Source organism: Dama dama, chromosome 15 (assembly GCF_033118175.1).
Source record: "Dama dama isolate Ldn47 chromosome 15, ASM3311817v1, whole genome shotgun sequence".
In the NCBI taxonomy this organism is placed as follows: domain Eukaryota; kingdom Metazoa; phylum Chordata; class Mammalia; order Artiodactyla; family Cervidae; genus Dama; species Dama dama.
In genome coordinates, this window is record NC_083695.1 from 80,804,812 (window position 1) to 80,832,476 (window position 27,665).

The window sequence follows — 27,665 nt, forward strand, 5'->3', positions numbered from 1 at the left end:
GGGTAATTATTTGCCTTATAAAATGTGCTATGAGGTTCTTTTTTTTTTTTTAATAGTGCATTCCTGGGATGCACTTTTAGAGAAGTTTGATTAGGAATTGTATCAGACATACGTATTTTTGTTGTTGTTTAGTCGCTAAGTTGTGTCCTACTCTGCGACCCCATGAACTGCAGCATGCCAGGCTTCCCTGTCCTTCACCATCTCCCGGAGTTTGCTGAAACTCCTGTCATTTGAATCAGTGATGTCATCCAACATCTCATCCTCTGTCACTCCCTTCTCCTCCTGCCTTCAGTCTTTCCCAGCATTAGGGTCTTTTCCAATGAGTCAGCTCTTTGCATCAGGTGGCCAAAGTACTGGAGTTTGTGCGTGTGTTAGTTGCTCAGTCATGTCTGACTGTTTACAATCCCATGGACTGTAGCCCCTATGGCCGATTCACGTTGATGTATAGCAGAAACCAACACAAGATTGTAAAGCAATTACCCTTCAATTAAAAATGAATAAATTTTAAAAATAAGGCCCACAAAGGCCCATGAGGGGAGAGGCTGGGAGCAGAAGGATATATACCCAGAACAGTGCTTACCCCAGCTCCCTGACCCAGCCCAGGATGTGACTTCAAACAAAAAGAAAACAAAGACCAAAATGCAGGACAAAATATTTGTTCTGTTCCTGTTCTTTTGATAAACACCCTCCCTTGGGGTCATGCCTCCCTGTCATGGTCCTCCCAGTGGGTCTCAAAAGTGGTTACTTAATGGTTCTCAATTGGGGGGTGATTGTGCCCCGCACAGAACATTTGGCAATGTCTGGAGACATTTTCAGTTGTTGAGCTGGGGACAGAATTGCTACCATCATGTAGAGGTTGGGTACCAGGGACGCTGCTAAACACTGGACTCTTCCCCACGACAAAGAATCATCCTATCCAACATATCCGTGGTGCTGACTTGAGAAACCTGGTACATATGGGGTAAAATCATGATCGTCCCTCTATACAGCTGGTATGAGTCCTGAGTATTTTGGACTTTTCCGTAAATTAGGCTTCCCTGGTGGCTCAGTGGTAAAGAACCCGCCTGCCAATGCAGGATACATGGGTTCGATTCCTGGGTCAGGAACATCCCCTGGAGGAGGAAATGGCAACTCACTCCAGTATTCTTGCCTGGAGAATCCCATGGACAGGGGAGCCTGGCGGGCTATAGCCCATGGGGTCACAAAGAGTCCGACATGACTTAGCAACTGAACAACAACAACAATCCTTTTAAATTAACTACTATTTATTTAGAGGGGAAATCTTGCAAACCTCTGCTGTCATGATATGATATTCCCTGAACCAGTTGGATAAGCCACTGATACAAGGGTTAAACTCACTGACACAGGAAAATGCTGCAGGAACCCACCTGAAAACACTAGGTCGAAATGCGCATTCACAGCTTGTTTCAAAGAGGCTGGGGCCAGGCCTCACACTTAGTCTTAAACAGCCTTCTCAGAAGTAATTTATACCAATGAGCCGTAGCAAATTCACCTCTTCTGTAAGTCCATCATGACTCAACAAGCCTTTTGATCCATTGTAGAATGGCAACAGTATTTTAATTAGTTATTTTCACTTACTTGTCAGAACCTGTTTGGATAATCTAAATAACTTCACATCCTCTTAACATACCTCCTGAGACTGTCTCAGAGAAAACAGGCTCAATTTTCTCTTAAATCCCCAATCCCAGTTAAGGGATAGAGGAGGCTGCCATGGCAACCCCACTCCTGCTGACTTTTTGGCTAGACTTTTTTTTTTTAACCTTTCCCAAATCATAAATACATTTCTTTCATGGTTAAGAAAATTTTTCTTGTCTCCTTCCTTCTTGCGCACTTTAAAACATCTTTTTTTTTTTCCCCTCAAAAATAAACTTTGGAGCATGGTTTGACTAATAACTAGGTTTTCAGAAAAACTGTTTGCATTAGAATAAGGCAAGAATCTCTAGATTTCTTACATTTCCTGCCCAAAGATGGTAAAGTGAGACCACAATCAGGCTCTTTCACCTGTAACAAAATGTGAATAACACACAAATGTTTTACTTCCTCATATTCATTCATGGGAAGCTTCTTAAAGAAAAAAAATTACACATCTATAGTAACAGATAAATTGATTCAATTCCTCTCACTCCTTTGACCACCAGATCCTCTAACTATGATTCTTAAATTCTTTCATCTCAAATATAAATTTCATGGAGCTCTACAACTACAGACAATCAAACAAAACACTCTGGAAACCACTCTCCTTTCTACCTTGGGGGAGCAGCCTGAAAAAACACAAACATTGTTTAAATGATCAATAAACTATTCCTCTCATTCAAATAACCCGCCTTTTCCTGCTCTTTATTACTAGATTGATTTTTTTTTTAAAGCTCCATAGTTTATTTTGCATCACAAGCAAAAAGTTTAAGCAAAATGTCCTTCAGACCACTGCAAGTGGTCTCTGGGGCCAGCATCCTGCCCATCCCATCTGGAGGACACTGGGGGTCTCCGATGTCGCCCAGGAAGCCGGGCATTTCACGTCTGCCCTGCAAAGCCAAGGATGCCTCCAGCAATGTCGCTTTACCTCAAGTCCGGGCTCCTTTTCTTCTACTTCGGTTCCTGGCTGTTCTGAGCAGGGACCTCCTCTGGGCTTCAAACCCACAACACTGCGGAGAGGCTTGTAAACGCCAGACCTCAGCCCGCGAGACCGGGGCTCCCTGCCCGCCTGGGGGACAGGAGCGAGCTCCCCTCTGAAGCGAGACTAACGAAACCTGTGTGTCTCCGGAGACGCACACCGGAAAAAAGAACAGACTAGTGCAGGCGTTCCCACCCTCCCTCTCCCGCTGCACTTAACTAGTTAAACACACACAGCCTCCACTAACGGACCAGTCCATGTGTCTGAAAAAGGAGGGGGGGAGGTTTTCTTTTTTTTTTTTTTAACTGCAGGTGGGGAGCGTACCATTCCTACACATTCACCCACATTTGTCTGCACCACTGATCAGACAGTAATTGTCCCCGAGGCAGAGGCTTGCACTGAAAGTAGAGTCTTGGGCTTTTTAAGTTTCTTTCTTAGATTTGAGAGGATGGAAAGATACACAACCATCAAAGAGCCTCCTCTCCTAAGTCACTGCATCAGAGACACACGGTATGCACCCTTTACACAAGTGTAATAAAACACAGTGCAACTTGAGTTTGGCTTTCACTTGCTATTCAGAATTTTTGTATTTCAGAATGTTCATGTTTTTTCAGAGAATTGTGATGCCCGCCCCCAAACTTCGCTTATCAAGCTTCCACGATTCATGTTGTTGGTACATTTCATCTTGTGTTCCCCATTGCAGCAAAAATTACTAGTACCTACGTTCCAGGTACTTTACACACCTCACCTCACTGTCCACTAAACCTACAGAAATCCCAGGTGAACCCAGCTCTGCATATTGGTAAACAAACAGATGGAGCCTGAAGGCTTCTACCAGGCTAGCCCAGCCCCTTTTCTGAAGCCTTTCTTTAGGAGTAAGGCAAGACTCTGTTACAACTCTTGTCATTTTTAACAAGACTTAAGTGATTTAGGGGAATTTTTCATAGAGATTATTTGCTCGTAAAGATCAGCTAATAAAAAGACTTTGCATGGAATCTAAATTGGTTTGGAAACAATCCCAAACATTGCTGAAGAAATGTAAAGATTTCAGCAATAAAACAGTGCTTCTAAAATGAAGAGGAAGCTACTGGGTTACACATTATAACTACAGGGGATTAGCTAAATTTCTAGTGCATTTTCCTTCCAAGAAGCCTTCAGGAATGCGCTTTCTCCACACCCTTGTCAGGCCAGTTTCTGTAAATTTGATCTGTAGCCCCCTGGCCCTACCAGAATCACCAGAGCATGCTAACATGCAGATTTCCAGCCCCAGCTTGGACCCCTAGAATCACTGGGTGAGGTCTGGTCATCCATACTTTAAACAAGATATCCAGGTGATTTCAGAATGTTGTCTCTTGTTTGGGATATTAGTAGGCAGTCCACTGTTTGTCAGAGGAGGGCAGGAGTCCTTCCTTACAAAGGAAAAAGGGAAACCCAGCCAGTCCCCCAGGCACAGGGCTAGAAATACTGAAACCTAAGAACTGGGGTCACTGCCTTCCAGACTTCATCCTCGTCTACTCTCCCATATTTGGAGTATCAGCTCCTCTTTCAGACTTTATTTCTTTAGCCATCTCTACATCTTCTGGGATGGAGAGAAAGAGGATGGTTGGTTCATCTGCAAATTTACCAACCAGATATCCAATTGAAAAAGGTCCCCCCCTCCAAAAAAAGAAAAAGGTCCAAAATCACCAGAAGATAGAGTCAAAAGTTTCAAGAAGCCTGCCTGATTGGGTAGCCCTTAATGAGCAATAATGAGGTGACTTTCCTGTCAACCTGACTAGTCTACAATCACATGGATGTGATTATGGGAAAGAAAGCGAAGAATAAAGAACTGAAATGTGAGCAGAGGGGTCTACTGGATGGAAATGTTCTAAGACTGGATTGTGATGATGGTTGCACAACTCTGTGAATTTACTAAAGATGGTTGAATCACTTCACCAGGGTGAACTGTAAGGGATGTAAATAAACGTGTTACTAATCAAAGCGGCAGTTGGTTAACACCTGTTCCAAAGAGACTCAGTTTATATCACGGAGCTGATATTGGAGCATTTACAATTGTAGAGGCTAAGATGCCTCTTCCTCGTCATCCCAGATACTGTGTAGGGTCCCATCTAGACAGATGTGCTGAGCATTATACAAAGCAGTTACAGAGGAAAGACAAAAATTTCAGGAGTCTACATACCGCACTCAGGTGGATATAATAAACAACACTGACAGGAGAAAGACTGTGGGCATTTATTTCCCACTTGAGGGAAAACAAACTGGTAATTAGTAAGACAGTGAGGAATTTATGCCCAAAGAGTATGCAAAGGCCACGACAAAAATTAATAACAGGAAAAACAAGCATTCATCAACAAATCTTTATTTCATAGCTGCTAGATGCTTTAAATGCAGTAGGAAATGGCAACCCACTCCAGTATTAAAAAGGAATACAAAATACTTGCTGAAATGGCAAGTTGAATGAAATGGCAGGTTGAATTTATGGGCATGCAGATGTCAGTAGTTAAGTGATCTAAGAAAATTTCAAAAGAAAGCAACAGCATGAGTATCAACTTGTGCACCTTAAATAATCACAGACTTAACTCCATCAGAGAGTAAATGATGGGGGTGAGCCTGACTCCATTCAGACAGGAAGTTGTGAGCTAATTTAATGTACTGTGTGTGTGAGTCGCTCAGTCGTGTCCGGCTCTTTGCAACCCCATGGACTGTAGTCCACCAGGCTCCTCTGTCCATGGGATCCTCCAGGCAAGAATACTGGGAGTGGGTTGCCATTTCCTTCTCCAAGGCATCTTCCTGACCCAGGGATTGAACCCGGGTTGTCTGCATTGCAGGCAGATTCTCTACCATCTGAGCCACAGGAAAGCCCAATTTAATGTACTAAGCTTTTACAAAAATCTGTTTCTTTATAAAGGAAGAAAATGGGAAAAAAATTCTTGAAGTACTGTATGTTAGACACTGTACGTTAGACACAGGTGACTCATTTATAATCTGATTTAAGCCGTTAAGAGGTAAAGATTATCCATATTTTACACATGAGCATGCTGAGGTTCAGAGAGTTTAAGCAACTGGCTACCCACTGCTTGGCTCTAAGTGTAGGTACTATAATCAAATCCTGGTGCGTCTGGCAGTGTTAGTTCTTTCTACTAACCACTCTTCCCTCTCTCACTTTGCCTAAAGCCACTCCAAGCTCCAGAATGCCTCATCCTATGTTTCCAAGATGACTGCAGCTTTGCGTTTACCTGCAGGGCCATGAAAACTTTTAGGTGGTATATAAGCAGTTTTCATTTGCAAGGCCAGTCCAAAAGTGTCCTTTTGGGCAAGGGATTAGTGAACCAGTTCATTTCCGCCAGGCTGGAGAGGCACCAGCCCTCACTGTCACTCCTTCTGGCAAACTCCAAGCAGGTCCATCTGCTGGAATTGGCACAGCATCCCTCACAAGACAGGAAGCCGTGAGGTCCAGGAAGAAAGACGTTCAGGTGGAAAACAAGAGAGGAGGAAGCCTGTTCCTAGTAGGACAGGCAGAAGGGCAGCATCATTGCCTGGGCCAAGGGGACCCAAGGAGCCCATCTCCCTGGAGCACTCTCCATCTCCTGGACCATGTGGAATGTCTCACATCCTCACCTAGAGGAACAGAAGTTGTCCTAGTGACCTGAAGATGATGCCACACTTCTTTCTTTCTCTCTCTCTTCCTCTCCCTTCCCCTCTCTCTCTTTAGCTGCTCAGGGTCTTAGTTGCAAGTACCCAGGATATTTAGTTGCAGCATGTGGGATCTAGTTCCCTGACCAGGGATTGAACCCGGACTCCCTGCACCTGGACCACAGGGTCTTAGGCACCGGACAACCAGGTAAACTCCAATAGTTCCATGTTTCAATGTCTAACAGTCCCACACCTCCAGTTGTACATTTGCTACAAGAGACTAAGTAGACAAAATATAAGGACACAATAGAGCCAAGGTAACTCAATATACCACCTTTTGTCTGAGTTTTCATGAATCCAGAAGCTAGAGGTGATTTCTTGAGACCTGAAGGGTTGTCACAATCCTCCCCACCCCACCCCACCCCACACCCCCTAGAGACAAAACCTGAATTTCAGGCGAGGGGCTTGATCTGGGCATAGAAAGCCCATCTACCATCAGCCCGGTGGGCAGATTCAAGAGGGTTACAGGCATTTTCTAATAGGGATGACCTTTCAGATGGAGAAATGGATTCAGGTGAACCCACAGAAGTCAATGTACTTCATAATTAAAATAACACTAGTCATCGATGGAAAAGATATAGTATTTTAATTTTTCAAGCTTACATCCTGATTACAAAAATGATTTGAAGTGGAAAACGGCACACAGTAAGGATGCAATTAAACCAAATGGTAGCATGAAAACAAAAGAAACAAACAAGGGAGGAAAAAAAGTGACCCAAGACATCAGTCACAAGAGCAAATGGAGATAAACTGCTTGCTCTCACCTGCCTGCACCTGCTTATTCCTCAAGATCCAAAGCTGACTTCTAACAATTGACAAGAATCTCTTTTAAACCCCAGGGCATTTATGATGTGTGCCTCTGTAGTACTAGGCCCTCACACGACTGTGGGCCCCTATCTTGTACTGAGGTATGTTGTCAAAGATTGAACTCTCTTTCTGTTCCGCCAAGAAAAGATCATGACAATTACCTTGGAATTCACCGAAGGTCCCCTCTGCAGGGCAGGTGAAGCACCTGGAATCGATCCCTTAGAAGAAGGGGTATAGTCTTCCCTTTTAGGTTTATCGTGGTGAAGGAGATACGAACAGAGCCAGGGATGGAACAGGTGGGGAACAGCAGGAAGGGAAAGGACAGATGCTCTGAGTCCATGAGAACACAGACACATAAGCCTTCTGAGGCTCAGGATGTGCTGGGTGCTGGAGAGGAGAATGGACAACTCTGAGGGGTCATCACATCTGTGCTCAGAACAGTGGCCAGCCCAGAGACCCATCCCATCGCTGAACTTGCTGGCCACCTGCCTAGGCAGGCTGCTTCTCTGCTGTTGGGTCCTAGATTTTTTTCTTTTTTTAATTGGAGTATAATTGCTTTACAATGTTGTGTTATTAGTTTCTGCTGTACAACGAAGTGAATCAGCTGTATGTATACATCTATCCCCTCCTTCTTAGACCTCCTTCTCCCGCTCCCCAAGCCCACCCATCTAGGTCATCACAGAGCACCCAGCTGAGTTCCCTGTGCTACACAGCAGGCTCCCACTAGTGTCGTAGCTATTTCTAAAGTTCAATAACACCACTAAAGACTAAAGATGCTGCAATAGCTTTGGGTACTCACAGGCCCTAGGGGTGCCCTGGGCCCTGATTCCTAATTTTGGACTCAGACACCCTATTACTTTTAGAAATGTATGCCTTATCTATCTGAGAATGAGTCCTGAATCTCACATCTTCTGTGGCCCCTGGGGCAGGGCCACCAGCACGTGTTCAGTACTTCCTGCTGATTCTCAGGAAGAGTCACGTTCCCCAACTTGGTTCAGCTGTCACCCCACCCCCCACACTTCACCAGCAAGAAGCTAAACTCTCTGAAGTGGAATAACACTGAAAAACAAAACATCTTTTTAAAATACAAACTCTTTTCAAAATGTCATTTCCGGAGAAAAAAGCCCTTGCATTTGTGCTGGCAGAAATGGGGTGACTTTTTAAAATAAATATCGAACCTTTACTGCCTGTGAACAGTCTTCTGTTACCCTAGCAACATATTTCCTCTCATCATTAATGTAGGACAAAGTGGATAACTTTGGGTGAATCAGAGAAATTTTCCTCCAACCATTTGTCATGTCAGCATGCTTCCTGGGCTCTACTGGGCTGATTCCTAATCTATTAATGATGCAGGGAATAAAATATTAGCACCAGGTTATTATCTGCAAATAGGACATAGTGACCAATGCATCATAAACCATACTTCGAACTTAAACTTGAGTTTCCTTTCCCACGCTGGGGAGATTATATGTTAATCAGGTCACACACTATGATCAAGGGCACAGTTCTGTGCAATGACAACCTATGAGCATGCGAGGGCATGAAAGTTTAAAGCCCACAAAGGAAAGCAGCTCACAGACAATCTGGCATGAAGACATTTATTGACTTGAATCTCTATTCTTGTCCCTTGCATGTGTGTGTGCTAAGTCACTTCGGTCATGTCTGACTCTTTGAGACCCCATGGACTGTAGCCAGCCAGGCTCCTCTGTCCATGGGATTCTCCAGGCAAGAATACTAGAGTGGGTAGCCATTCCCTTCTCCAGGGGATCTTCCTGACCCAGGAGTCAGACCTGGGTCTTCTGCATTGCAGGCAGATTCTTGACTGTCTGAGCCCCAAGGGAAGCCCATTCTTGTTCTTTACCCACTCACTAATAAGTGAAACTATCAAAGACTGGAAGAAAGGAGAGGGAGAAAGGAGAAGGGACTAACCTGGCTACTAATTATGCTAAAGATTTTCGTGCCTTTATTTTCAAATCCTGCAGCTCTATAAAGTAGCAATTAGCAGCCTCATCTTACAGATAAGGAAACTGAGAAATACTGGATCCCAACTCTCTATCACCTTGTATATCTCTGCATAGATGGACAGATGTATGTGTATGTATATCTATCTGTCTACTTACCTACCTACCTACACTGAGATATCCACACGCCATAAAATTCACCTTTTTTTTTTAAGTGTACAATTCAGTAGTTTTTAGTATTGACTGATTCACAGACTTGTGCAACCATCACTACTATCTAATTCAAGAACATTTCATCACCTCCAAACAAAACTCCATACCCATTGACAGTTATTTCCTTCTCCCACCAGACCCTGGCAACCACCAGTAGACCTTCTGTCTCTACAGATTTGCATGTTCTAGGAATCATCTAATTGGTGATCTTTTGTGACTAGCTTCTTTCATTTAGGATATTTTCAAGGTTCGTCCATTCTGTAGCAGGTATCAGAACCTTGTCCCTTTTTATTGCTAAACAATATTCCATTGTATGAATATAGTACATCTTGCTTAACTCATATTTAAGACGAAGCCATTGCTGCAGTTTATTGTTAATTTCTATTTTAAATTAGGAAAAGTGACCAGTGTGTGCCTATATAGGAATGGCCTCAAAGCTCTTCTTGACTCTCCATGGAACTCTGGGGCATCTTCAACCAGCGCTCTGTACAGAACGTGTGTTCCCCCACCTGAGACAGTGCCATCCACCTACAATTGTCTCCATGGCCCAAGTCAGGTGCCCTTGTGGAGCCTCCAGCTGAGTATAGAGGGCAAGACAGAATGAGGCACGACTATGTAGAAACGCCACAGACTCTGCACAGGGTCCCCAACCTTTGGCAACATTTTACACAGGTATAAAGGAAACCAAAGAAGCAACAAATGTTAACTGCCCTAAAAATAGATATAGCAAGGCCACTCATTAGATAGACTTTCTTCATCTCCCCAGGAATGGTAAATATTGGTCCTTCTGTAAGTTATTTCAGGAGGCAATTTAATTACTTGTTCTCTGCAATGATTACTGCCACATGGATCATGAATCAGTGTGTGTATGTGGGTGTGCATGTATGTACACATGTGTTTCTATCTTCTGAGAACTGAGACTTCTAATCATGGTTCTGTTTCCAGCCAGCCTCCAGGCCTCTAGCGCAGCAGCCTCATCTGCAGATGGAGGTCAGTGGTAACTGCTTTCATCACTTTACAGGCCTATCGTGAGGATCAAATATTTAGGAGATCATTTGTAGATGTTAAATATTTTTATTATGCAAAAGCCTGCTATTGTGGTGGTTCACTCTTCACCAGGGCAGAGACCATCTGACTCAAAACTTCTAATATTACTTGATTCTTTTCCCTTCCGTGATCCAGAAAAATATTTGGGTCCACAATTAAGGGGAAGGAGGTACGAATTCCTGGGACCACAGTAGGAATGAGAAGAATGCAATTAGTTTTCTGCCTGAACATGGTTTATTAGCCTTGCTTGCATTTAAGGACACGCACAGAACAAGAAAGGAGGGACTTCACCGTTCAGTCTGTCTTTACAAATTATATGTTCAATGGTGACAAAGAGACTGTCTGCCATGCAAGTGCCCTGAAGCAGCTTATGTTTCCTCTCATTAGATAACAGGTGAGCCCAGACCAAGAACTACTCATTTTAGAACATGCTTAAAATACAGCAAAAGGAAGGAAGCGGATGAGACCTCCAGTTTGTAATGTAAATTAGTTTCACAGGAACATCATAAACATTTGTCCTTGGGCTTTATGAAAAAGGAGTTTTAGTTGAAACGTAAACAAAGTAAAAGCAAAACAAGATAAAACAAAGCCACTATTTTTAATCCTTCAGGGAATCAAGGGAAAGGATTTGCTGAATCACGTGGTGAGTACATTTGCTACACTTCAGGGGATCCAGCAGGAAGGGTCTAAAGCCAGCCTAAGTCCTGTCCTTTCGTCCATCACTTCCAAGTTAACAGATAAAGACAGCGCTGCCCGTGGGTGGGGATGGAAATGCACAAAGGATTGGCCACAGGCCACGTGTCAGGGTCTCTTACGTCTGAGACATTCAAATTGTAACAGACTCTGTCACACATTCTTCCCAGGAGAGCACAAGCGGCACAGTAAACACCCCACCCCAGCACAATGTGGGCCACCAGCCCTTCTGGAAAGACAGGAGGATTGATTTCCTGGGTGTGGTGACCTGAGGAAGAAGGCCAGGGAGAGACTCAGAGCCCTGTCCTCCTCCCCTGGGAAGAATGCAGACACACCACTCTCCTTTTGTCTCTGGGGTCTGAGCACACAGGAGGCTCCGGTGCAGATGGCCAGGTGCCTGCTCAGGGTGGCCCTGTCTGCAGAGCCAGCCAATCCTGAGCGAAGTAGTCTTGAAGGAATGCAAGAGAGCTTGGTAAACACTGAGCTCCCTGGGGGAGGGAGTTGTGCAAGAGGACAGACAGACTAAGAGAACTCAAGACCACCCTCGGTCTGCAGATGGAACAGCCCTGGGCAGGGAGGGGGTGGACAGGCTCTTTTCCTTTACCCTCCAGACTTCTGTGTCCAGTTTGACATTCACTTTTTTTTCTGTATTGCATTCATTTTGCAATGATTTTGTTGCTGCTTTCTTTCTTGGGAAAGTTGGCAGGTAACAACCTGAACCCAGAAAATGAAGTTTGTCGGAGTCAGAGATCTCCTAGGACCATCCAACAAAAAGATGGAAGGAAATTCACACCAAAGGGATGCCCCTAATGTCTACTGACATCTGTGACCTAAGTCTGAAGGCTCACGTCGAGTCCTGTCACCTCTGGGCTGCTAAGGCAGAAGGGAGCAGGGTGGGTGTAGGGAAGGGAAGTAAGGACTGGGAGGAGGAAGGTTGCTCTGAGAAGAGTTTAGAGATGCAGATGGAGATAGAAGGCTGTTGGCTGTATCTCACGCAAATCTGCTTTTGGACTTCTTTGTTAGGAGGCAGGTTGTAAGCATCTTGAGAACGCGCCTGAATTTATAGGTTAATTAGCATAAGCTCTAAAAGATGTGCCACTTATAGCAAGATGACCCTCAAAAACAGAACTGAAAGCAAGCTAATGAGAAAACTACAGTTTGAGTGTATGCTATATGCTGAGTGTTCTAGAAAATCTCTCCAGAAAAAAAGAACTGCTGGCTCTGACCCCTTAGATCCAAGACTATATCTAAGACAAGGAGAATTATAGAATTCAGATCCTTAGAACCAAAGGAAATTTAGAGGTCAAGTGGCCCAAGTCTTGGATTTACATATATATTTTAACATTTGTATATTAAAGAAAAAATCAAAGACATTGATTTGCCCAAGGTCACACAGCTGTGAATTCCAGAACCAAAAGTAGATCCCTGATTTCCTATCACTGAAGCCCTTTTCATTAAAACACATGAAGGCTCTCCTCCCCATCCCCTCAAGCCCACATCCTGGGAAGGGTTTATCCCAGCAATCCCACTACTGGGCACATGAGAAAACCATAGTTCAAAAAGACACATGTACCCCAGTGTTCATAGCAGCACTATTTACAACAGCCAGGACAGGGAAGTAACCTAAATATCCATCAACAGAGGAATGGGTAAAGGAGATGTCATACATATATACAATGAATTATTACTTAGCCATTACAAAGGAATCAAATAGGGTCATTTGTAGAGACATGGATAGACCTAGAGTCTGTCACACAGCGTGAAATAAGTCAGAAAGAGAAAAACAAATATCATATATTAATGCACATATAGGGAACCTAGAAAAACGGTACTGACAAACCTATCTGCAGGGCAGGAACAGAGACACAGGCATAGATAACGGACTTGTGGATACGCTGGGGGAAGGAGACGGTGTGATGAATTGAGAGAGTAGCACTGACATATATACACTACCATGTAGAGGACAGATAGCTAGTGGGAAGCTGCTGTACTCACAGGGAGCTATAGTGCTCGGTGCTCTGTGAGGACCTGCAGGGGTGCAAGCGGGAGGCGGGAGGGAGGCTCAGGAGGGAGCAGATATGTGTAAACATATAGCTGATTCACGTTGTTGTATAGCAGAAACTAACTGTAAGACAATTATATTCCAAAAAAGAAAAAATAACAACAGAGGGAGACAGAATGTTAGAACAGGGGAGGGAAGGGGGCAGACACGGGACAGGTTCTTTTCCTTTACCTTCCACACTTCTACATCCGGAAGTCCTTTTACCTATACGTGAAGATAGTCTCAAAGAGGCAAAATGACCTGTCCCAAATTCCTCAGGAGTTACTGACATAGCTGAGCCTGGAGCTCCTTGATCATTGTTCCAGGACCTTCCTCCTTCTTAAAGCTCCTTCAGGTGTCTGGTGGCATCTCGGATGAAACACATCCAGAGAAGCGGTCTCAGGACATCTCTGATGCTCAGCGAGGGTTCCATTAAAACCACATCAGAGCTTCAGCCCTCATGGGATGAGACTTGTGTAAGTTTCCACGTTGACTGAAATGGTGCCCCCCTCCCTCCCACCAAAGATATATCCACACAAAATCTCTGGAACCTTGGCATGTCTGAGAAAAGGGTCTTTGTAGATGTAATTAAGCTAAGGATCCTGGGATGAAAGAATCATCTTGGAAGATCTGGTGTGTGTGAAGTCTCTTCAGTCATGTCCGACTCTTTGCGACCCTATGGACTGTAGCCTGCCAGGCTACTCTGCCCATGGGACTCTCCAGGCAAGAATACTGGAATGGGTTGCCGTGCCCTCTCCAGGGGATCCTCCTGACCCAGAGATCGAACCTGCATCTTTTACATCTCCTGCATCGGCAGATGGGGTCTTTATCACCAGTGCTACCTGGAATGCTGCTGCTGCTAAGCTGCTTCAGTCGTGGCCGACTCTGTGTGACCCCATAGACGGCAGCCCACCAGGCTCCGCCATCCCTGGGATTCTCCAGGCAAGAACACTGGAGTGGGTTGCCATTTCCTTCTCCAATGCATGAAAGTGAAAAGTGAAACTGAAGTTGCTCAGTCGTGTCCAACTCTTAGTGACCCCATGGACTGCAGCCCACCAGGCTCCTCCACCCATGGGATTTTCCAGGCAAGAGTAGTGGAGTAGGGTGCCGTTGCCTCATCTGACCTGGGATGCTGATGAACCTTAAATCCAATGGCAAGGGACCTTCAAAGAGAAAGGCAGAGGAGGTCTGACACAGAGGGAAGAGAAAGCACAGAGGGAAAGGCTCTGTGCAGACCAAGGCAGAGATCAGAGTAACGTAGCCACAGCCACCAGAGTCTGGAAGATGCAAAGAAAGATCCTCCCCTAGAGCCTTGGCAGAGAGCCCTGCCAACACTTCACTTGTGGACTTTTGGCCCCAGAACTGTGAGAGAAAGTTTCTGTGGTTCTAAGCCACCACTGTTACAGGAGACACAGGGAATTCACGATACATTCACAATCTCTACGGGTAAAATCAATCAGAAACAGCAGCAACAGCAAAACCAAACAGACTGGAAAGGCATACTGTGGTATGCCCATACAATGGAATATTATTCAGCCTGAAAAAGGAGGGGAAAAGTTTCACACACTATCACATGGATGAAACTTGCAGACATTATACTAAGTGAAAAGGTGAAAGTTGTTCAGTTGTATCTGACTCTTTACAGTCCATGGAGTTCTCCAGGCCACTATATGGGAGAGAGTAGCTATTCCCTTCTCCAGGGGATCTCCTCAACCCAGGGATCAAACCCAGGTCTCCCACATTTGCAGGCAGATTCTTTACCAGCTGAACCACCAGGGAAGCCCAAGTGAAAAAGGGCCATCTCTAAAAAAAAAAAAAATCAAACCCACAAATACTGTGTGATTCCATTTATACGAGATACTCAGAGTAGTCAAATTCACAGAGATAAAGTGGAATGGTCACTGCCAAGTGCTGTGGGGAGAGGGGGATGGGGTGTTACTGTTTAATAAGCACAGATTTCAGTTTTATAAGACATAAAGGACTACAGAGCTGGATGCTGGTGACAGTTCCACAACATTGTAAATCTACGTAATACATGGAAGTGTACACTGAGACATGGTTAAGATGGTACATTTTATGTTATGTGGTATGTGCTCAGTTGTGTCCAACTCTTTGCAACTCCATGGACTGCAGTCCACCAATGGTCCTCTGTCCATGGGATTCTCCAGGCAAGAATACTGGAGTGGGTTGCTATTTCCTACTCCAGGTATATTATGTGGACTTCACTGTAATGTTAAAAATGGGGAATACACAAACCAAAACAAGGATTATAGTATTTACAACAAATCAGACCCATCCTGCTGCACCTACAGTGGATCAGAGAATAAAGGCAGAGGGAGGAGCCCAGGGTTTTCTGCTGGGAGCTGGGCCAGGCTGACTCACGAGCTGTCACATGTCGGCGTGCTCACAGTGCAGGATGTTTTTCTAGATCACACACCCATCTGAGGGGGACAGCACGCCCACTGGGTGGGTCTTGACTCTGCCTGGAACCCCACTGAAAACTGCTCCCAGAAGCCCCACTTCTGTGGTTCTGTGTGGAAAAGGTGCAAGGTTTCACCCCCACCATCAGCCCTCATGGAGGCCTGAAGCCAACGTGGTAAGGGGCCCTCACAGCCCCTACAAGCATCGAAGTACTCAGCCTCCAGGGGAAAAAGCGAAGCGAGCAGATGTGTCTTCAACCCAGCATGTTCTTGGATCCAGTTTTCTCTTAGAGATTCCTTCCCACAGCTGTTGAACTAAATCTGAAGGTAATGAACACCCTCCCCCCTCAGTCCTTTTCTCTCGCCAACTCTTTTTTGGGGGGACACAGTCCCACATGTGGCCTGAGACAGCTGCCTCCATCCACACTCTCTACAATCGTGGGGGCTCCAAGCTGGGGGCTGCATTCACTGTCTTCCTGCCCCTTTAGCTACAGCCAAACATCTGGGAAATAGTTCTGGTGTTTTATTTATTTGTTACTGAATTAGAATCAACATACAATATTATATTAGTTTCAGGAGTACAGCATAGTGATTTGGTATTTTCATACATGGATCACTCCAATAAGTCTAAACCCCATCATACTGCTGTTTTAAAATGAAATTTCCTAACTGCTCCCACCTCAATAGGTTTATTTCAGTCCCATGTAAGCAGATCAAACTTGGGAAGCTCAAAGGAAATTCTGTTGAGTCTCTCACAGGGCTCCTTGCTCTGTGGAGGGACGAGGGACACATTCAGAGGACAGACAAGGACCACTGCACTTGTGTCTTGGGATGGGATTTCTAGACTTCAAGCGACACTCTGGATGCATCACGCCCATCTTCTCCAATAGCTTTCTTAAGGACGTGCATGACCTTGGGCCCCAAACTCAGCCTTGAAGTATCCTTGGACTTGCAATAAAAGCCTTACTGGAAGGGCCATGAGAAATCCCCCTTACCCCAACCGTGTGTGGGTGGTGGGTGTCCACTTCTCAGGTGTCACTGCAGCCAATGGCACCACTGTTTGCTGTCCAAAGCTCTCCCCTACGTGACCTCCCTTTTCCATCCATTAATGTTTTTCATTTGAGGTGAAATTCACATAACATCAAATACACCATTTGAAAGGGAACAATTCCATGACATCTAGGATATTCACAAGGTCGTGCAACCACTTCCTCTATTTCTGAAGCAGATTCATCACCCTAAGTGGGAACCAATAAGCAGTTACTCCCCACTCTCTCCCTGCCCTCAAGTCCAGGTAACTGCTTTCTCTATGGATCTATCTATCCTGGATATTTCATCTAAATAGAATCATACAGTATGTGGTTTTCTGTGGCCACTTCTACCACTTGGCATAATGTTTTCAAGGTACATGCATGCTGTAGCATGTGTCAGAATTCCTTCCTAAGGCTGAGGGACAGTCTACTGTCTCTAAATACTACACTGTGTTTATCCATCCATCCATGTTCTCGTGGGTTGTTTTCCCTTCTGCCTGGTGTGAGCACAGCTGCTATGAACAGGGGGGCACACTCATTTGAGGACTCCCTCCCATTCTTCACACAGCAGTCTGATCCTATCACATGATGCTCCAGCTACAATCACTTCAATACTTCCCACCATCCTCAAGGTAAAGGCAAACTCCTGACTGTGATTTCTGCGGTCCTCACACTTGGGCCCCTCCCTTCCTCCAGCATCCTCTCTCTCACCCATACTCCTGCCCAAACGACCTTATTTCTTGGGTATGCTGTACTTGTCCTTGCTGCTGAGCCTCTGCCATTGCTGTTCCTCTTCCTGAAACACTGTTCCTCTGGGTCAGAGGTAATTGCACTGACCACCTGCATCTCAAATCTAAATAGCTGGACTAGGTCCAGCACAGAGCCAGCACTGCCACCTGCCCTGCATTTCATGGGCAGGAAGGCATCACGGGGCTTGCTGTGGGATTAGGAAGACTACACCCACAAAAGATGCCCAGGGACACCTAGGGGGCCCCTCAGATTCATGTCCTGGGTCCCCGGACCACACCCTGCTGGGAAGTTTGAATGTGGTGATGTGGATATAGTGACCTGGTGTCTACAGAAGCAATGTGACAAGTTGCCCAGTCACCCTCCCAGGACTCCAATGGGCGTCCTGACTCAGCTCTGCTCAGCACATATCCTCACCCTGAGACTCAGGGTGGGTGTGAGGCAATCTTTACTTTTCCTGTGTGTGTGTGTGCTCAGTCGTGTCCAACTCTTTGTGACCATGTGTACTGTAGCCCTCCAGGCTCCTCTGTCCATGGAATTCTCTAGGTAAGAATACTGGAGTGGATTGCCATTTCCTCCTCCAGGGGATCTTTCTGACCCAGGGATGGAACCCACATCTCTTGCATCTCCTGCACTAGCAGGTGGAGTCTTTACCACTGAGCCACCTGGGAAGCCCTTACTTTTTCCATGAGAGTGGGATAACACCTCACAGGCCTGGGGGCAGGCGGGCAGTGACTCTCTGACCTCTGGCCCCACGTCTACTGATGGCGCCAACTCAGTAGCTCAGCTCCGCCCAGAGGCAGAAGCTGGCGGGGTGACTGCTGAGAAAGCAGGAACCAAGTTTCCTGGTGCGAGACAGTCAGTCACACCTGAACTTGACAGGCTTCTGTCAGCCTGGGCCACAGGACTTTCTGGGTCACACAGGATGTGGTTTTCTAAGGGTGAGGAAGCCTACGCCCTCACCTCTAACGACTTTCTTCTCTTAACTTCCATTCAGAGCCTCTGTTCCCTGAGTCTGTATACTCCCATGTGTACATGCATGAGCACACACATATGTGCACACACAGATATGCGGGCACATATACACACATTTATACACACAGACACATGTGGCTCGAACACAGTCTTCATTTCCTCTTAAAAGAACAGTTTAATATAACTGTTCCTCCTACATAATTCCTCATAGACTCTTTTTCATTCTTTTTTTCCCTCATATTCTCTATCCTTCCAGTTTCCAGCATGAAGTAGACACTGCCTGAGAAGACAGTATTACACAAACATTTTCTAAGTGATCTGTCACCTGCAACTACTTTCTTTCCCCCGCACGTGAGAAAAAGATGGAAAAAAAGAGACCCTCGTGTGTTTCCGAGAGCCCTGAGGACCATGACGATGGCTCTGAGGGGAGTTTGTGTGTGACTTACCTCCAGGACTTTCCCTGTGATGAACTGGTGGCAGGCTTCACATTTTACCCCGAAGAGCCCCTGGTAGTCCTTTTCACAATATGGAGCACCGTCCCTGCAGGACAAAGCGAACTCAGCTTCCGAGGGTAGGAAAGACGCCCAGACCCCATCTCTCTCCGCCCAGTTGCACAGAAGGGGAGCATAAGTTATTTGTCGCTCAACCACCATTCACAGGCCTGCAGGAGACCTGGTGAGGCAGGGTCAAAACCCACAAGAGCAAACTCTCCAGAGAAAGTGCTGAGGTTCTCCAAGCCACGTGGAAGTAACAGCCAAATGGCTGTCGCTGCTCATTCCTCCACTGCCTCAGACCTCACTAGCAAAAAACATGGCGTCCCTCTCTTGCAGCACCAGGCCTGAGGGGCTTCAGCTGTATCCCATGCTCCTCTTCCTCGTCTCCTCCCCCACACCTCCTTGATTCACACACCGGAGCCTCCTAAGAGCCTGGAGACACCTTCTCCTTGACCCTGAGGGAGCCTGGGGGGTCCCAGGGCCTCGCAACCATCCTCCTGCAACCAGCCTCATTTACCTCTTGCATGCGTGCTAAGTCGCTTCAGTTGTGTCCGACTCTTTGCAACCCTTTGGACTGTAGCCCGCCAGGTTCCTCTGTCTGTGGGATTCTCCAGGCAAGAATACTGGAGTGGGTTACCATGCCCTCCTCCAGGGGATCATCCCCAACCAAGGATCGAACCTGCATCTCTTATGTCTCCTGCATTGGCAGGCGGGGTCTTTACCACTAGCACTACCTGGGAAGCCCCTCACTTACCTCATGGCAGAGTTAAAATATCATGTTTTAGGTGTGCCGTTGCATGGGAGAGTTAAAACGTCTCCAGACAGCCCAGTTACCTGGCGCTGCACAGGCATCAGTATTAAAGGCAGAGCTGTTCTCTTCGGCTGTGCCTCAGAATCACCTGAGGAGAAGGCAATGGCACCCCACTCCAGTGTTCCTGCCTGGAGAATCCCAGGGACGGGGTAGCCTGGTGGGCTGCCGTCTATGGGGTCGCACAGAGTCGGACACGACAGAAGTGACTTAGCAGCAGCAGAATCACCTGTGTAGTTTCTGCCTCCCGAATACCAGGGTTTGCTGTAGATCTGCAGAATTAGATTTCTAGGGGGTGGGGCCCAAGCTACTTATTTTGTTTCACTATGTATATTCATACATTAAATTCATTAAAAAAAATTTTTTTTAATAGATGCTGGTTGGAGAACATTTTTAAAGTGGATAGGGGAAAATTTTGCCTTACTGCCTGTCGGCCCTACCCCCACTGCATGCTCATTCTTTCCTCAATTTAAAAGGTAACCACTGTAACTAGCTTTTCAAGGTCACATTAAACAAAACCCCAAAACGTCACCTGCTCTAGCTCCTACCTACCCCAGCCTCTAACTCGAAGAGACCTGGTGGTCCTAATGGGCTCAGTGCCCAGACGCTGAGTGTTTTTTTTTTTTTTTTTGGGGGGGGGGTGTGTAGGGCGGGGGACAGGGGAGGGCCGACGAATATGGCTGAGACCTGGAAGGAGGATAAAGGTTTACTATCAGTAGTTTCAAATGGGGGGCGGGGGGGGGGGGGGAACCAGGGAAAATAAAATTACTAAATGCTTAATTGGTTGCAACATATAGCCTACCATTATGTCAGCTTCGTTAATTGTTACCTTAGGCAACGATGAACGTTTCATTAAATTTATAGCAGGCAACAACAGAAGAATAAAATTCCTTTCCAAAGTTTCATAGCAAAAAGTTCCTATGCATTGTGGAACGTGAAGGTCTTTCATTATGTCTGATGGGCTGGGCTGGGGTGTATTCCGCGAACGCAGGGCGGCCCGCGCTGCCCCACCCCTGCTGAAGGACCCATCCGCGCCTGCGCCCCAGGCTTACTTGCTGATGTACTCGCCGGTGAGGACTTTCCCGCAGGACTTGCACTTAAAGCAACCCAAGTGCCACTGCTTTTCCAGAGCCAGCAGGGCCTGCCCATTCTTGATGTCTCGTCCGCAGCCAGCACAATCTGGAAAAGAGCAGCCGCCGGCCCTTACTCCACGTTTGTCAAATCCATAGTTTTGCTAATCGAAGCAGGTGGGCCGCTTTGAACCCCAGCATGCACCCACCACACACTCAATAACTATTTACTTAAGCACCATTTCATTCCGCGTTCTCGCCCTGCAAGAAATCCTCCCCAGGAGACTCGCAGACCCCCCATCCTCCCTTAGCGTGGGAACATCATGAGCCTCAGCAGATCCAAGGGCCTGGATGTCCTTCGTCTGTTTATTTCCTTGGGGGTGATTTAAATAGCCTCTGAGCTCCAGCTGGCCCAGAGAATATTTAATTATAGCGTCTTGGCTGTGATTTTAAGAAGGCGCTCATCAGCCTCTATTAATTGAGGGCACCTGTGAGTAGCTAAGTACCAGCCACCCCCCACCCCTTGCTGCCTGTCTCCCTAATACTATATGTGCGACTTCTGGAACAATGCTCATAAGTCTCATTTTTGTAAACAGGACTCTACTTCCTTATCAACCTAAACCAGCCTTTCCAAAATTTGTGATCATCAATTCAATGGCTCTTAATTCCTCAGCTTTAAATTCTCAGTGGCAGGATCCTGTGAAGAAGATAAAGAAGAAAGTATTTCTTCACAGTAAAGAGTGTAGGCCCTGGAATGGGACACCCTGGTTCTTAATCCCAGCTCGTGGTTGGCTAACCACGTGACCCAGGCTAGTTCCCCCCTTTTCTAAGCCTTGGGGTCCTCATATGAAAGCCAGGATGTTATTAGTGCCTGTCTCAAGTTCTCTGATGAGGATTCAATGGAATAAAAGACTCAGGTCTCTATGAAAGTTTGCTATTATTATAGTTGCTGTTATTCTGATTATTAGAAACATCATTATTGGGGAAGCTGAGTATTTAAAAGAACCCAGAAGAATGTATAGGCATACACCATTATATTGTGCTTTAAAGATAATACATTTTTTCTTTTTTTTAATATTTCAAGATTTGTGGCAATGCTACCTCAGTCAAGTCTATTGGCACCATCTTTTCAAAAACCTTTGCTCTCTTCATGTCTCTGTGTCACATTTTTGGTAATTCTCCCAATTTTTTCAAACTTTTTCATTATTATTATATCTGTTATGGTGATCTGTGATCAGTCATATTTGATGTTACTACTATGACTCACTGAAGGCTCAGATGGTAGCATTTTTTCAGCAATATTTTCTAATTCAGGTGCGTACATTGCTGTTTTAGACATAATGCTATCGCACACTCAGCAGACTACAACATAGACTAAAGATAACTTGCATGTGCACTGGGAAAGCAAAAAATTTGTGTGGCTCATTTAACTGCTGTATTTGCCTTACTGTGGTGGTCTGGAACCAATCCACTGAGCATGCAATATCTCTGAGGCCTGCATGTAAATTGGGCAACCTTTCTGGAAAGCAATTTCAATGTCTAAAGACATTTAAAATCAATATACCCAAGAAAGGGAAAGAAAGCATTGCTGGCAGGTTGCCCGTGATATCCCCAATTGATCACAAAAATCATTCAGAGAATAAAGAAATGTGCAGACAGGGCCTCTCGGTACGCAAAGTGATTCAACACCCCCCTCTTCTGACCACAGCTGTGGCTGCTGCTCCTGTGCTAATGGTGACACTTCTAGCCCAGCTTGCATTCCCTCTTCTAGAGAAACTTTCCTATAGTACCCGGCACAAGCCCAAGTCCCATAAAAATTCCTCCAAATGTCACCCAGCAGTGGCTCACAATTATTCTGGTTTTCTTCCTTGCTGAAGTTTAAGTACACTTGACTTTTATTTTTTGACTACAGGTGTGCTTCTGGTGACCTTTGGTCACTTGGTATTTACATAATCTTTAGATCCAGCAATCTCATGACTAAAATTTCACTCTGCAAATAAATTTTGAAAAGAATGTGCATGCAAATGTATGTGTGTCTATCTCCTGAAAAATGTATATTCACCCCCTAATGCATTTTTGTAACAATAAAACTGAAAACAACCTATGTGGACGTTAACCAGAATGTGGTTAAACTAATTATAGTATAGTCATTAATGGGATACTACACACTGTCAAAAAGAACAAGGTAGATTTGTGTGCAGACATGGAAAGATGTCCAAAATAGACTGGATAAAAAAATAAGCTGTAAAACAGTATGGACAACATAAGCTCATTTTTCTAAATCATGAGAATGTAAAAAGAATTGAGCAAATAAATATTTAAAAAGTTAAAAGTATACTATACAAGTTATGGGTATTAAAGATTAGAATTTTGTAAGTATAGCCCGTTACAAGCTAGTGATTATTGTATGGTCGCAAAGCATTATTAATTTTTTTTTTTTAATCTGGAATTGACATGATGCCCAGCATCTTTCAGAGGGAATCACACATCTGGTAGTTTACTATAAAGATAAAAATGGAAGACCATGATATTTGCTCGAATGCAATTTCTAAAGGATAAGAGCACAAGGTGAATATAAGATGAATGAATTGGTAGGTTTTAATTTAAGTGAACTGAAAATTTTTTTCATTCGTCTGATTAGATTATGCCCACTAGGTGGCAGTAAAGATTTAAAATAAAATGCAAGATGCTGGTTGGTTGACTTTTTCAAGTAGAAAACAAAGTTTAGAGATAGCTTTTCATTTCTACAGCAGAAGACAGAGGAGCTCAGGAAGGTGGACGGGGCTCTTCATATCTCCCCTTCGCAGCACTGGGGTCCAGGGAGATCAAAGGTGGGGAGACAGAGAGAGGGCAAGCGTTAGAATTAGGAAGACTTGGGCACTAAGTAGGAAAAGTTACTCTCTCTGAATCCTCATTTCTTCATCTCTGAAATGCAGACCCACTTCTCAGGTTGCTGGGAGGAAGAAGAAAAACCTTGCATTGTGAAGTGCTTCATATAACACTTAGAACACGTGATACCTGTTGGTTGTTCCACATAGTTCTCCTTTCCTTGGTAGGGGCTGAGCTAGGACTAGAAACCAGGTTTTTTGACTCTGTCTTGCACTTTTTCTAAGCACCTTAATGTCCAGATACCCCAGACCTCTAACAGCAGCAGAGACACAATCTTAGCACAGAAATGACCTCTCTGATTATTCTGCACCCAATATGCCTGTAAACCAGGCATATTGTGAGGGCTTCATAGACACACTCTTCTGGAGTTATTCTCCACGATCTATTATTCTTCACAGTAATGGAGACAAAATCCTGGCCAGTTAGCTCAGTTAGAGCGTGGTGCTAATAACGCCAAAGTCACAGGTTTGATCCCCATATGGACCATAAAGAAGGCTGATCACTGAAGAATTAACACTTTTGAACTGTGGGGCTGGAGAAGACTCTTGAGAGTCCTTTGGTCAGTGAAGATCAAACCAGTCAATCCTAAAGGAAATCAACCCTGAATATTCATTAGAAGGACTGATGCTGAAACTGAAGCACCAATGCCTATGGCTACCTAATGTGAGACGTTGACTGATTGGAAAAGACCCTGATGCTGGGAAGGACTGAGGACAGGAGGAGAAGGGAGTGACAGAGGATGAGATGGTTGGATGGCATCCCGACTAGAGGACATGAGTTAGAGCAAACTCTGGAAGATAGTGAAGGATAGGGAAGCCTGGCGTGCTGCATTCCATGGGGTTGAAGAGTCAGACACGACGTAGAGACCGAACAACAATGGAGCCAAAGTGCCTTGCAGTTTGGAAGCCTCTGACCTCACAGATGATGTCCTGAATCTCTCAGATCCTCCATGCCCTGCAGTGCTCTGGGGAGGGCACATATTCTACAGCTGATCTTTTTTAAAAAATATTTATTTATTTGGCTGTGTTGAGTCTTAGTTGTAGCATGTGGAATCTCAGTACTTGTGGTGCACAGGCTTGGTTGCTCCAAGGCATGTGGGATCTTATTTCCCTGACCAGGGATTGAACCTGAGTCCCCTGCATTGCAAGGCAGATTCTTAACCACTGGTCCCCTGGGCAAATCCCATCTACAATTGATCTTGATCATGTTTCACAGAGAAGCATTTACCAAATGTGAATGCCTAAGAGCCAGCCATCTGGTGAAATTGGGCTGGAAGGAGAGGCTGGGGATGAGCCTTCTTCATCCCAAACCTCAAGACATAAATCAAGCAAATCAACAAAGATGGCCTTCTGGCCCAGAATACTGGCCCAGCTGATTCAAAATATTCTAGTGTATTCCACAGAGGTTACACATTCGTTCCTCTCTGGACAAAACTGTATTCTCTCCTTAAACCTGACATCACGCTGGGGAAAATAGAAAAGATGCAGAGATAAAAAGATTCATGCTGATGGTTCACGCCTCCTATGCTCATTCCAACCAAGCTCTTTTATAAAGAACAAAATGTCCTCCTCTCTATCTTCATGTTTTTCAGCTGTTGAGAAAATTGTTTCCACGTCACTGGAGCAGCTGCTGATAAATATAGAAAGTCGGTTGATTGGCACTGGAATTATTGCCAAAGTCAGAAGTAGGTGAATATGAGGCAGCATCAAGGAAATCAAGCCCTCCAGTAACTTGCTGGTCCTCCCATGGGGACACACAATGGCCAAATGTGAAAACAGAAGAAAGCTATAATAAGAAGGGGATGACAGAGGATGAGATGGTTGGATGGCATCATCAATTCAATGGACATGGTTTGAGCAAGCTCCGAGAGTTGGTGATGGACAGGGAAGCCTAACATGCTGCAGTCCATGGGGTTGCAAAAAGTCAGACAAAACTGAGCGACTGAACAACATAATAACCTTAAACACTCCACCCGAAGCATTTCATTCTTGGCACCAGAAGCCAAGAGAAAAACAGGGATTTGGCTACTTACGGCCAAGTTAAACTAACATCCAAGTACACACCTGGCTTCATATTTATACCATTTTGTTCAAAGTCAATAAATATCCTTGAGAATAGGGATCCTGTCTGTCTCCTTTAATATATCTCTCTTTGCTTGGCATAGGGCCATGGACACCTGGGCTTCAAGAGTATTTAAGATGAAGAAGGTGACAAATGGCTCTCTGGAAGGTGACCTGTGTCCCCAAGCTAAGAAAGGTGTCATCAGTTGGGCTGCCTTGAAAGTCCTGTCAGCCTAGATACCTATGTTCTTTTTAAGAACAATTTCAGCCTTCCTAGAGTTTCCTGTTTGGGAAGGGTAAGAGCTAAAAAGATGTCTTACTCTATGAAGACAGCTCTAGGAACAGAAGGCTGAGTAATGAAGCTACAGAAAAGGGAATATCGTGGGACCTGAATTCCCGATCATCCCCACCTTCCCAGGCTTCTGTCAAGTCCAGAACCATCAGTGGAGGTAGAAGCTGCCACTCACAGTGGCTACCCATCTAGGACTAAAGCTTCTAAAATATGGAATGGGGCTTTCCCCGGAGTCTTGAAAATTTTGGCTATTGTTTTAGAGCTGGAAACAATGATGATAAATATTCCATCTCCTAGAGCAGGTTGCTAACAATACCCTGGCTGGACTTGGCAAAGGATAGTAGAATCTACCTGATGACTCAACCCTACTTCCTCCCTACCTCTGAAATTATTTTATTAACATTTCTAGCACCCTTTAAAAAGAAAGAAATTCAAAAAGGCAGAGAGGAGAGCAGGCAGGAAGCTATCTACACAGCAGGCCTGGGGTATTCGCTCCCCTATATTGTGAGAGGGATTAAAGGACCCTGGGAGAAGAGGGGACTGGCTCCCTGCTCCCCACCTAGATGTTCATTAAGTGGGGGTGCTCAGGCCCTGGTGCTTCTGTGGGTCCATGAGAAGCTTGATGTTAGTCTTGGGACAAACTGACTGGACTGTCCTGGGGCTTGGTGGTGTTCAGGAACAAAGATCCTGGAGCCTGTGGGAGTCTGGAAGATTTGGAAGTTAGGAAGCTGGCTGGACGCCTTCCTAAAGGCAGGTAAAGGAGAGACAGAAGGCAGAGAGGCTGCATGGCCAGTTTGGCTCACTGAGGATGCCCGTGTGTCCTGTGGCTGGTGCCCACATCCAAGCATCATGAATGAAGCCCCCTGAGAAAGCTAACTGCTGAGCATGGGAGATTTCACTAGTTAAGAGGCCATGAGGAGCAGGGGCTTCCCAGGTGGCGCTAGTGGTAAAGAGCCCGCCTGCCTGTGCAGGAGACATAAGAGACGTGGGTTCGATCCCCGACTGGCAAAGATCCCCTGGAGAAGGGCATGGCAACTCACTCCAACATTCTTGCCTGGAGAATCCCATGGACAGAGGGGCCTGGCAGGCTACAGTCCATAAGGTTGAAAAGAGTCAGACATGACTGAAGCGACTCAGCACTCATGAGGAGTAGGACCTGAGGCTGGGGAGGATGGAGGGGGTTTGTTGAAACAGCTTAGCCAGAAATTGCACACTTCTGTCAAGGAATTCAAGATGAGCCCTATTTTTTTTTTTTTTTTAATGTCTCCAGCCAGTGTTAGTTGAAAGTCAAGTATGATGATGCCAGTATAACATCTTGTCCCCTATACCTGTCATTTACCTCCCCTCTGCCCCGACCCTCAAGGAGCCACAAGCAGGACAGGAAGGAGGTAATAAAAAGGCGTGGAAGAGGCTGTACTCCTTATAGCAGGTCTCCTATTTGGATCTGATCTGAACTGGGAAAAGGGTACAGATCTGATATGGATGTGAGAATAAAGGCTTTGACTGTACTGGACTTTTAAGAGCTGAAAGTGAGCAGAAAGCTATGGAACTGCCTAAGATATTATTAAGGGTGAGAAAGGGAGCTCTCACCCTTATTAGAGGATAATAAAAGTAGCAATAAAAAAAATAAGACCATTGTTTTGCCCCATGAGTGTTCTGACCATTCTATACGCTGATTGTGCAACTCACAGGGATGAAGAATGTCTGGGCAGAGACCTGGGGTCCAATTCCAGCTCTGGCACAGAACCAAGGGACCCTGCACAAGCTAGGTAACGCGGGCTTCAGCTTCTTC

General features: G+C 45.3%; 1 protein-coding gene across 3 annotated transcripts in view; it reads right to left on the bottom strand.

Annotated features, from left to right (window-relative positions):
- Positions 1-27,665, bottom strand: part of ABLIM1 (actin binding LIM protein 1) — a 185,584-nt gene that overhangs the window by 82,941 nt on the left and 74,978 nt on the right. For 2 of the 3 annotated variants that reach the window (XM_061162732.1, XM_061162731.1), the window contains 2 exons: positions 20,615-20,741; positions 18,707-18,800 (listed from right to left, as the gene is read on the bottom strand). In XM_061162732.1, the coding sequence (XP_061018715.1) occupies positions 18,707-18,800; positions 20,615-20,741 (221 nt within the window). Of the gene's footprint in view, positions 1-2,581; positions 2,774-18,706; positions 18,801-20,614; positions 20,742-27,665 lie in introns of those variants that run through there. The other variant, XM_061162733.1, reaches the window with a different exon arrangement.